Source organism: Chaetodon auriga, chromosome 24 (assembly GCF_051107435.1).
Source record: "Chaetodon auriga isolate fChaAug3 chromosome 24, fChaAug3.hap1, whole genome shotgun sequence".
NCBI lineage: Eukaryota > Metazoa > Chordata > Actinopteri > Chaetodontiformes > Chaetodontidae > Chaetodon > Chaetodon auriga.
The window spans coordinates 15,731,052-15,743,524 of NC_135097.1; the positions used below are offsets into that span (position 1 = coordinate 15,731,052).

Here is a 12,473-nt window from a genome sequence, read left to right on the forward strand (position 1 = left end):
CTATAACTGAGCTGTAGGTCAATACATCAAACTCTCTCATCCTTTTGCATCACATTAAAAATGCCCATTAGTGTTCATCGAGAGAGATGTGAGAAAATAAACCTGATGGATGGCAGCGCAAGGAAGCTTTGATCAAAGGGATGTGCAGCGGAGCGATTTTGCCGGATTGTGTCAGTTTCCCTTCAGCTGTGGCACCATGTGAAACTTATAGTTTAGGTTCTCACATGATCAAGGTGCAAATTAACCGAATTACGTGTAGCCAACTGGAAAGAACAAACCATCCGGCTGCCAAGAGCTACATGTGAAACACCATGACTCAGCTAGGCTTGGGTTCTAGTGTATCTCTCTCAAAGTCAAGTGATGAAAAGGAGACAAATATCAAGCAGCTGTTGTCCAGAAAAATCAGAATTAATACAGATTCCATGAAATATCCTGTGAACACCACCCAAAATGCCAAAACACATTTAATGCTTGCGGTGCATGCACTCAGAGCATTACACATTGCAGGGGTGTGCTTTCCAGCTACTTGGCAAAAGCGTGACATTCCATTCCTACGAGGTAGTTGAGATTTTTTTTTTTTTTCAAGTGGTTGTACAAGCATAAGAAACAGCAGCTGTCATGTTTGACAGTGACGTCATAGGAAGTCCTGCCTAGGAAGTGGCAAATAATGTGCCAAAATGATAATGATTCATCCTCTTTCCTGCAGGAAGCCAAAGAGTTCACACACGCAGAGTTTACAGTAAGTTTTTCCTACTGGAAAAGACATTTTGTACTATTGTAATTACAAATCCGCCTCCGCAAATGAGTTGAGTGGAGTATGTTTGACATTTGCTGAAGCCCATGAGAAGACTTTAGTGGGTAATTACAGTATTTACAAAAAAAAAAATTATGGTGTCTAAATGACAAATAGGTACAAAAAGTTTAGAACTGGTCGATGGCCACAGTCAGCAGCCACAAACAGGCTGCAGTAGTTGTAATGTAATCCTTGGGGGCAAATGTTCCCATCAATGTATGTCCACTAAAAGTGTTTTTGCGACCGACTGGCTCAAGTTGTCTGACAGCATCATGGAAAGGATCCCAACAGAGTCAGACCTCTTTGTTAAAGAGTCACAGTCTTTTTGTTTAACCAGAAGCAGCCGTTATATTCTGTTTAACAATCTGTTCAAAATCGCCACACTCGTTTGTCAAAAACAATCATTTTACTTTGCAGAATTGGCCGGTCGACTGCTGCCTCCATCGATTAGTTTGTTTTTGTTGTGTGGTTCCCACCGGATCCTTTCCATAATGTTGTCAGGCACAGAATTTGACTGGTGCAAAATGTCCCCAATGGTAACATTTTAATGTTCATTGCAGCCTGTTTCGCAGCTGCTGGCTGAGCCCATCCAGCGGACCTACATATGTGAAAACAGGACTCAGGTTCGAATATGCGAGAAGTACCCTTTAAGTGTGTGAGAGAAGACAGAACAGTGAGTTAGCTTGATGGACGGTCTCTCTCTGGGCTCTCTTCAGACATGGGGATTTCCTGTAATGAACAATTTCACCCATGCACAACTGGAACTTCTCTTGGCCTTCAGCAGACGCCCAAGCACTTCCACTTTATCCCATTTATGACATATGGCCCTGCTTTGTGCTTCCCCGGGACCACTCCCATAATATCTCAACATTTCTTTTATTTCCTTTCATTATTCTTCCTGAGTACTTGCCTGTATTCATTTTCTCTCCTCTTTTTTCCCCTCTCAGACATTCAGACCGCTTCCTTTTCTTTTCATCCTTGTCATCATTGTTGTAATGCTTTTTCATGCTTTCGTCATCCTCTGTTTCTCTTCCCTCGCTCCCTGCTTCGCTCAGCGGAGGTCCTCTGCAAGTTTTGCTCAAGTTCAGACCTGTGGGGAGTGTTTTGTGGTACAGCAGCTGTGTTAAAAGGAAGGCCTTGATGTTCCACACGCAGCGTCATCCCTCTCTCAGTGGTAGTTATCCCCCAGGCTTATGGTCCACTTGCCACCACCTCCACCTCTGAAAAAGCTTCTTCTTTCCATCACTCTTCCTCCCGATCTCTACCGCAGAGCACAACACCTTTCCCCTCCAGTCTCCTCACTCAGAATCAGTCAGCTGCAGAGGATCATCTGTGCTGTGCTGCAGCCAAAATGTGCCGCCACATCGCTCAACATGTTCGCAACAGGAGCATGATTTTTGTCCACGTTGCATACTTTAAACGTGTTGTATGTAACACTTGAAAACATTAATACATCACTGTCAAAGTCATTTTACCCCTTCAGTATAATGATAATTATAAATAACAGACAGCTGGAGAGAGCATGCCTTTATTCAAGCACCTGTGATAATATTAGTGTTTCTCAAAGTTAAACCACATTAGCCATACATCTCAATGCTTTTATTCAACATATAAAAGGCACACCACCTCCACTGATAGACCAGGCACTAACTTGTTATTCTGTTATTTATAGATTATGGTTATTTGCAGATCAGGCCTAAATGTGTTTTGTATGGCAAAGATCTCAGTCAATTTTTTTAATCCATCTGGGAAATCTTGGCCACTGACAGGACAGGAGAGAAAGTCTGCAAAGCTAGCACTAACATATTAGAAAGGTGACACTAACCAAATATGAGTTGCGTTAGTAATTTGAGGGAGAACACTAACCGGCAGCAGTGTCTGCTTAAACAGACAAAAACAGAGTCCGCCTATCTCACCTACAACTTCATGTACAACATTACCATCTTGTGACATGGTTACATCGAGTTGCCATGCTGGAGCAACATTAGCATTCATTTGAAGTTGCGTTCCCACAATGAGTATTGATCCGAGTCAGGACTCCAGCCACATCCATAGCAATGACAGACCAGGCCAATCAGAAACATAGCAGTTTCCCACACTGACTGACGAGAGAACACGGTCTTCCTCACTAATTAACAGCTGATGTAATGTTCAGCTCATCTCCTCGTTATCCAAATACACACAATCGCATCCTTGTTTGATTAAGACAAAAATGATCTCATGCACCACCTGCTGAGTGGATTCTAGGGTACTGAATGTCCAAACTTCCTGTTTTGTTATTACTTTGATTTAATCCTTCAATGGTGTGATCCAAATGAGGTGTTGGGCACCCTCGGCGTTAAGATGATGTCATTAGCAGACTGGCAGCCTCGTCCTGAAACTGAAGAAATACTCTGATTCTCTCAAAACAATCTCATTTGTTTAATTGACACCAGTCTCCGTGCTAAGCTAGGCTAACACATCTGGACTCTGGCACTGAGCGTTACGCACAGCCATGAGAATGATATCAATCTCCTCATTTCACATTGAGAAAGAACATATTTTCCAAAAGGATGAAGTGGTTCTGTAAAGTCTGGAGGATGTTTATGACAGTTTGGGTAATCATTTTTCTGCTCGCCATCATTTCCCACCGTTCCAACAAGCGTGGTTAACCTTGGGGTTAACAGCCCGTCTGATCATCTCACTGCTCGTATTTCTTCGTGTTTGAATTTAGCTTCATAGCATCAGCTGGAAGAAAAACTTGTCTGCCAGATCCGCAGAGGAAGGGCTGAGTAAGAAACGGAGCCCGTCCTCCCTCCCCCTCACCTCCGCACGTCTGCCCGGGGGGAACGTGGAGGCCAGTGTGTCAGATCCAGTTGGAGTTGACGTACCACAGCTGGACCTTCACCTCCTCTTCAACCTGCTTTGAACTGTGGGTCATGTCGTGGCGTGATTGATTGATGCGTAAACTTTTTCAATAGACTCTACAATTAAAAGAAACACAGAGAGAAGCGCACACACAGCACAAGGAAGAAGAGAACAATACACAGTACAGTCAGAATGCCATTTGGATGGCAATTATAATCAGGTTTATTCATACAGTGGTTACCAAAATTGGGCACAAGATGTTTCCTACTTCACTGAAATGTCCACTCTCAGTGTCCGTGACCTGGAGGCTTCACATGTCCACATCGCGCTTGTATAAGCTGCATGTTAGACCATGTTTGGCTGCACGGTTGTGACGCCACAAAATCTTGTAGGTGTTCAAATGACGTTTAAGAAAAGTGCAGAGAAACTTTGTGAAACACAAAAATGACAAAAGACAATGGAATAAAGCAAACGGAGTATGAAGTAAGAGGAAGAGAAGGAGGAGGGTCCTTACTGTAAGTGGAGGGAGGTCAGGCACGATAAGAGAACAGCGATCGCCTCCTCCTGATTCCTCCCATGTGGCATTGTGCCAGACGACTCAGCTGTTTGCTGCGCTGGCAGAATCCCAGTCCTCTGTAAACCTCCTCCTCCTCCTCCTTCTTCTTCTTCTTCTCTGCCAGTAATGGAGAAAAAGACTGGATATATTTCAGCTGCTAGACTTTAAACCTCTCCACCTGTCACATGCCGGGGTGTGTGAGGGAAATCAAAGACAATGGAAGGCTGGACAATATTGGACTGTAGTTTTAATGATGTCATGACTGCAGCCTCAGGACCACCTTTCCATTCATTTCCCCCTGGAGGAATGTAGAAGGTGTGTTAGTGTGTCTAAATGTAACTGTGTGTTTCATGTGATGCAGTTTAATTGATTCTAGATTGCAGAACTGATCAATGCTACAGAGGTTCTTGGTTACTCTAATGCATCATGTGTATTTATTAACACAGACGATGTGGACTGTCATTAATAACATTGGTTCTTAAATTGCATTCACATTTAATGCTCCTGTCCCAACTTGTTTGAAACATGTTGCAGGCCTCAAAATTCAGAATAAGCCTGTATTTACAAAAATCAATGAAGCTGATGAGGTCAAACATTGAATATATTGTCTAGGTCAGTTTGATGGCAGGGAAAATGGTGCCGATAAGAGAGCAGCGAGAGAGAGGCCGGTCATCCCCGGCGTGGAAAAGCAGCATCTCTTACCCATGGTACCTTTAAGGCTGGGGGAGATTGTGGTTACTGTTAATAAAAATGTCAACAATAATTGTAGGTTTTTGTGACACTGCATGAAAACCAGCGCTGCCCGACCTTCAAACCCTTACAGTCTGCCTCTTGTATTGACTCTGGTTACTGGCATCAGAAGTAAAATTGTGAGGTGGTGAATCATCCAATATGGATGTAACTCATAAGAATATGCAGCTGGTCTTAACATGCCATCAGAACTGTCAGCTTTTTATCATCTTAGCAAACAGGGAGCATGACAAGATGGATTTTTTTTTGGCATCTGAAACGATGGAAATCAGCAAAACTGGTGATATAAGGTTGATGGCAACAAAATGCTACAGATCCTGTGTTGTTCTGGGAAATTCTGAGGATTAACATCATCATTTTCAAATGACTTAAGGATAATTCCCTCCCCTTTTTTTTTGACAACTTGGATCTTGAATGCAGATACATCAACATGGCAAGAAACACGTTCAGCTGACGGTATCATAGTGTTGGCCAGAAGTATGAAAATAAGACCTCAGTTCAAATGAAGTATATTAAATCCAAAGATTTTGGTAGCCATATCTGGGAGGGGAGCTTTAAAGACCCACATGTACATAAAGCATATACCACACAGAGATTAGCAGCAGCTTCAGTCTAAAAGTCCTTCTTTAAAAACAAACCCAGGGTGTGGAAGCAACACATTGTGCCTCATAAAAAAAAAAAAAATCATCAATACCGCTGCGTTATTGGCCTTCACAATCCCATATGTGTCAAGCTGTAGCTGCGTGTTATATAACTGCAGTATGTGTGAGAAGAGTTTTACTGCAGCAGTAAAAGCTGACTCTCCTCCAGCCTCCTGGGTCTTCACACTGACCTCCTCTCCATGCCTCTCCCACCACCAGATGGGAAGGTTGGATCGTCTCTTTATGTGAACTCCACATGCTGTCTGCAGCTCACGCCAACACTAAGTGAGGGAAAATGTACCGCCGTACGGTACAATATAAACCTCTGTCTTCAAAAATCTGATGCCACGGTGTGTTTCACGACACTCTGTAATGTGAGGCCACCTGTGAAGGAGGGAAAGTTTATGTTGCCAAAGTGTCACTCATCGCACTGCATTAGTGGAGTTAATATGTACTATAACAGTGTCATTTCTGAAAAAGCATGTAAATGATGCTTGTGGTGTGTAAAGTGTATATTAGTTATTATACACTGTAATTGTCCTTAAGTTTGGATTAGTTCAATCTTTTTTTTCCCCTTTATTTCTACATTTTCCTGCAGTGGTTCTGCATGTTTTAGCCCAGTTTGTACTGCCCATGTAAACCTAACATCACTGCAAACCATGGCTTAGAAATAAAGCATGTAAATGAAGCGAATCTGTAAATTTAAGACAAGAAAATGGACCACATGTGATGTGATATGTGATACATGTGAATGAAAAGTCATTCACAGCTTAGAAACTGGATGATCCTGTAAGTCTGAGCAGGTCAGTAAGGTTTGGACCAATCCAAGGCCTCCCACCCACAGAGCGGAGGACACAACCTTCTCGTCCTCTGTCGCCTTCAGTGTCCACAGATGGAGGTTCAGGTGACTCTGTGATGACAGGCGGCGTGACGGTGGGGACTCTTCGTGGCTTCATCATCTCAGCTGTCTGAGGCTGTGATTCCTGCCCTCCTCTGCCATCTTTGCCTTGTACAAAGGAAGGCAGACATACTGGATGCCTTTTTCTTTCCACTAGGTTTTCTCTCTTTTCATCATCTGCCAGCGCTACAGAGCTTTAGTTCAACCTAAACTGGAAGAACAGCGCCCTCTTCCTGTTGTCGACTTAAATTGTTGCTAATGCAGTTGTTACTGAAAGCATGCACAGACGTTTCATCTGTGGACACTGAACCGAACACGTCCTCTGATATTGGACCCAAGAAGTGTAAGTGTGCCGTTTGGGTTGTTTTACACAGATCCAAAGTCAGCATTTTGCTCTTCACATCTGTACCAACGCTGGATGTTTTATAGACAGCCTTTAGAAAAAAAAAAAAAAAGAAAGTAAATGAATAAAGACCACTACAGGGGTCCCGGGATAAAAATGAGTGACAATTGACTCAGTTTGCAATAATTTTATTCAACACAAATTTATGAATCAGATACATTTTGGTACAGTAGATGAGGCGGGTAATAATGCATACGCATGTTTCAAAGCAAATGTAAACTTTATTCATCAAAAGCAGCTGAAAAACATGAATGTGGGGCCCTTGGGAGGCAGGAAGCCCTGGGACCTCAGGGCAGCTGCTTGCCTTCCTTGTTTTCTAATCCAGCCTTGGTCTGCAGTCTTCACCAAACATGGCAGAATCAACCTGAATTCATCAGTGTCTGCATGCCCTCACTCACTGTAGACACTAAAGTTGTGACTCAAAACATGTCAAAAATGTTTTATATGGAAACTGAGAACTGAGGCTAAACATTATCTTTGAATTTGTTCAGGAAATCCCATCATCTAACAACAAAACAGAAAAAAACATGATCTACAGAGAACATCTACGGATGTCTATGGCCATGTCTTGTCAGCAGGGGGCAGCAGAGGGCAGGAGATTCCATGCCTCGGACTCGCTTCTCCTCTATAAATAGCTCATCGTCATGGCGATGGTGCTGATGCAGATAGCTATAGACAGCTTAGTTTGTTTTCTCTAGAGCAACATGCAGAGATGCACAGAGAAAAGGTGTTTCAGCTCAGCGAGAGGTGATCGTGACTCTCATCTCCCTGAGTGCTTCAGCGCTGATGTTAAATGTTATTTGAAAAACAAATAAAAAACATAATACTCCATCAACAGGATGCAGTTTTTTCTTTCCTTTTTTTTTAACAACACCATTCACTGTTGCTGGTGGATTACAGTCCATCAGATTATCCCTATAGGCTAAATGGGGATTACTGGAGATCCAGTTACCAGTATAGGTGCGCAAGGTGAACCTGATCACCTCATCACACAATTTTGGACCTTGTTCTGTATTAGGAAGATTTTGGATTTCTTGGATTTTTAAAATTGTACTTTTAAAGATGCTTGCATGCTTAATCAAACTGCTTTAGTGTGTTTGCCAAAGGGCATCAAAAATGAAAGCAGCTCTAGAAATACCACGACCTGATTACTTTGATTAGCCAATGATGTCCTGGTAAAGTGTGACCTAATACAGTACAGTACAGTGAACTACTGCGTTGCCTTCAAGGTCTCCATCTGAGCATGTGCGTCCCATTATTCAGGTAAAACTGAAGGTGTCATCAGCAGAGCTTCAAAGTTCAATCTTGACTTATCTATACTGATGGATGAAGAAGGACTTAGATAAGTTGTGCTTGTAGCTGAAACATCTGGAGCAAACATCTATCACACCAGAGAGATCAAAGGCCCTCAACCACGAGAGAGATCGAGGAGGAGAACGTGCACATCTGACGCCACACAGTGTCTTTGAACAGCAGTGTTGGAAAGTGATCAACACTGTTACTCAAGCACTGTATTTAAGTACAACGTTGAGGTATATATGAAGTAAATATATATATATATATATATATATATATATATATATATATATATATATATATATATATATATATATATATATATGATGAGGTGGCTGAGGTGGCTCAGGAGGTAGAGCGCATCATCTACTGATCAGAGGATTGGAATTAAATTCCCAACTCCTCCCATCATGTGTCCTTGGGCAAGACACTGAAGCCAGGGTTGCTCCACAACCAGGGGACGCACAAGCCAGTGCCTTCCTTGTTCCCAGTCCCAACGGCAAGGGTTGGATCAGGAATGGCCTCCAGCATAAAAAGCCTCTGTCAAAATCAAATACGCAGCTCTCCTGATGCAAAAATAAGTAAATAAATAAAATAAATGAGTAAGTATGGGATAATAATACAGAATATGATACAAAAAATCCCTCATAAAAAGCTGCATCTGCTATGTCTGTGTCTGTATTGCCAATCTAAAACATCATCACAATAACTAATACTTGATTACTTTAAGAGCAGATTGACTGATTAAGTTTACTTGAATAAGATTTGGACTGCAGGACTTCTACATTGCTGTACTGGATCTGAGGATTTCTTCCACCACTGCTGAACAGACACAGGTGATGTGTCCAAATATGTACTACTAATGAATGTGAATGATGCGGATATAATAGGCAAAAAAAAAAAAAAGAGAGAGAGAGAGAGCTGTGATGCCAGCGAGATTAGTCCAAATACCGGAGCAAAACATAAAAAGATGGACAAGATTTTGTCGAAAGCGGTAAGCGAGGAAACACTTCAGGCAAAATCAAGATGGGAAAACTTCTTGTTGAATTTACTGTCAATGCCTGAGAAGAAACATGCTGTTCATGTTCTGTGATATTATTGTTTTTCTGGAGTCTTATTTGTTATTTGTCTTATTTGTGTTTTATATTTGTTGTTCATATTCTCCAAAGGGGATATATAGTAGCAGGTCATCCCTTCTGCCGCTAGATGGCGGTCTTGCGTAGCATTTTTAACAAGGAAACGCTGAGAGGAAAATCAGTTTTATCAAGCCAGACACCGCATAACAAAAAAAAACAGGATGTTATGTTATGTATGTCTCCAAAATAAAACAAAGAATACAATTTTTGTTACTTTTTGGGAAAAAGTGTTTGGTAACACATCCAGTGGTCAATTGGCAGGTAAATTATAGGATTAAAAACAAAAGGAAACAAAATTTGAATGTTAAAATATATGTTGTGGTGTACAAGTGCAAGGTCCGTCTTCACAAATGAAAATATCACATTCTAATAGTTGCATATCAGCCCTTAGAAGTTCATGACCATAGAACAATGGTATGGAAAAACAAAAATATTTCCTATTGATAAATATTCTTAGAATTTCCAGGTCAATGTGGAAAAACAAATCTATCTCCAAATCTTCAATTCGCTAAATTTAAGACCTTTCACAAAAACATCATTTTTCTTTGTGTCAGAAGGGCCAGATACATTTTAATTTTTGCAAAATGATCTTAAAACAAAAATAACTGCGTTATATCATGGCAAAGCCGGTAAAAATAGAATGCATAGAAGAGGAAATAGCATATCTAAAATACATAAATAATGTTACCTGAGTTTTAAATTATAGAAAAACAGGACTAGCAATTGCGTTTGAAGTATTTTGAACAGTTCGTGTTTTCCCTTAAAACACATCCCATGTACAACTGCATTTACGTGAGCGCAAGCCAATTAAAATGCGCGTTAATTGGAGTTTTATTTTGAAATTCAATCACCGGATGAGTGGTAATCTACATTAACTCTGTCTTGACTGCGGTCAACTAATCCAAGTGTCAGTGCTGAGACAAACACAACAGCAGGTCGCGACGTCCCTGTCAATTCCAGGAGGAACCGGGATCTGCCAACGGGAGCCGGGAGGAGCGACGCCCAGCACCGCATTCGGGAGACATTACTCATTAATTCAAGTCCAGTTTGCTTTCACTTTGTCCTCGGAAAAGGTGACAAGTGGCACTCTGGGACACAGAGCAAAGGATTTGTGGAGAGTATTTAAGCGACTGAGGCTTTCAGTTTCCCAAGTTGGTCTCTGCTCACCTTAACATGGCTTCAACGACCTGCACCAGGTTCACTGATGAGTACCAGCTGTACGAGGAGCTGGGAAAGTAAGTTTTCCTCATTGTAGAAGTATTTCGTGTTTGTCAAAGTGAAGCTTCGTTGTCCTGTGTGCTTTTATTATCGGCGACCGAAACCCCCGCGAGAGACCTCCGTATACCTGGTCCTACCTTAATACGTTCAATTGGCGCGTGTGGGCAGGGCGTCACGCGAACCCCCATTCAAAAATGTTTAGTTTTTCTTGTGCCTTTGTTATTCGCTAAGAGCAAGAGCATGAAAAAATAGGAAGACTTTTTCTTTAACCCCGAGGTCTTATGTTTAATACTTGTCATGCTGTCATGTTTATCTCAACTTTTCGAATCGGTTTCCCCCGCTCGTTCACGCCCATCAGCCTGTATTATGGAGGAACAATGTCCTTGTAATGCCTTGCGTGCCACTTGAAAACTTCCTTTTTTCCAAAAGAAACACCTCTGAGTGCCTTAGAATGCATGCCGAATACACAAGTGTGAAATGATAATTCGTTATTAATTTTAAACCGTGCTTCAGCGGGCGTGTGCCGCTGGCGACGTGTCAGACGTGTAAAAACAAGCAGTAATTTGAATGGAATTTGGTGGCAGTGTTGTCAGCGGCGCAAGTCAGCGCGGGACCTGACACCTGTGTCGCTCCCAACGAGCTGCAGTGAACTGAAGCTCACCTTAAACCAGACGGCAATATTATGTTTAGAAGAAATGCAGTGTGTTTCTCAGTCTTTTGGGCTGTTTCCGCCCCCCCCTTTTCCTCATATATGCGAAAGGTTGAAATTCCTCCGTGGTGTGTTCGTGGTCCACACACAACAGCACATTCAAACAAAGAGCAATTTAGCTTCTTCCACAGTGACTGCACGTTTTATGCAGATTAAATCACGGAATTTGTTTTTATCGTGAACAACAAAGATCAATCAAAAACTCAGCAGATAATTATATTAAAAATAAAAAAATCAGAGGGGGTTGCTTAGGCTGACATAGCATGACAGCATCAGTCATCACATTGACTAAATAGCAGCTATTACATCAATTATTGCTTCACTCTGTCTTCAGGAGTGTTGCTAAAAATAGGCTTGGAAGTTTGGGTAGTAAATAATCGATGGAAAGACTTCATCTGGAGGCTTCTGAGGGCATCTCAAAGGAAAACACTTGTAATGCAATTATGCACACAGTCATTTAGATTCTGAGCATCCAGCTGCATATTTTTAGAATGAGCACCTATTTTAAGTGAGCCTTTAGGAACAGGATGTGCAAGCAAAGGTGATCAGAGTCTTCAGGAGGAGAGGTATACCCTGACGATTACGCCATTTTTAGTTTAAGAATGTTCTTCTGTGACTTGATTGTCAAAGTAAAGTAATCAATAACAAATTTGTAGAGCACTTTTACAAAGCAAATCAGTGTCACAGTTCTTCCGGTGCCTGATTAGACCTCTTCTCAGGATTTTATGGGCGTGCACAGACTGTTTGATTGACATCTCCCTTAGGGACAACTTTCCCAGTGAGAATGCTTTGGGAATGCTTTCAAAATTGGTCTCTGGAAACAGACCCTGACTCGAGTCCTCCATTCATTCATTGATTCAGGTCAGCAGTTAATCACAGGACTGACACACACACACACAGACGGATGACCATTCACACTTAGATTCACACCTACAAGCAATCTAGCATCGCAAGTCAACCCTGCATGTCTTTGGTCTGTGGGAGGAAACCAGCGAACTCCGAGAAAATCCACACAGGCATGGAGAGAAGATGCAAAATCCTGAATGAATTAGTTCATGTTGAATTTGAAGAACGCCTGAATATTCCAACGGCCAATCCCGGTCATTTGCAGAACGCTTAGCATCAGCTCTGGGTCAGCTGATGTTTGAAAATTTGATCAAATGACAAATCTCTGTGGTCTCGTGGTGTATGTTGTCAAGTCACCCAACACTAACACTGTAACAGCT

The 12,473-nt window shown here is 41.8% G+C and overlaps 1 protein-coding gene across 27 annotated transcripts in view; it reads left to right on the forward strand.

The window, feature by feature from the left end:
* The first annotated feature begins 10,187 nt into the window (after positions 1-10,187).
* The window catches only part of camk2d1 (calcium/calmodulin-dependent protein kinase (CaM kinase) II delta 1), a 74,596-nt gene continuing 72,310 nt past the window's right edge, over positions 10,188-12,473 (forward strand). For all 27 annotated transcript variants that reach the window (XM_076725148.1, XM_076725153.1, XM_076725158.1 and 24 more), the window contains exon 1: positions 10,188-10,555. In XM_076725148.1, the coding sequence (XP_076581263.1) occupies positions 10,494-10,555 (62 nt within the window). In that variant the 5' untranslated portion in view covers positions 10,188-10,493. The remainder of the gene's footprint in view (positions 10,556-12,473) is intronic.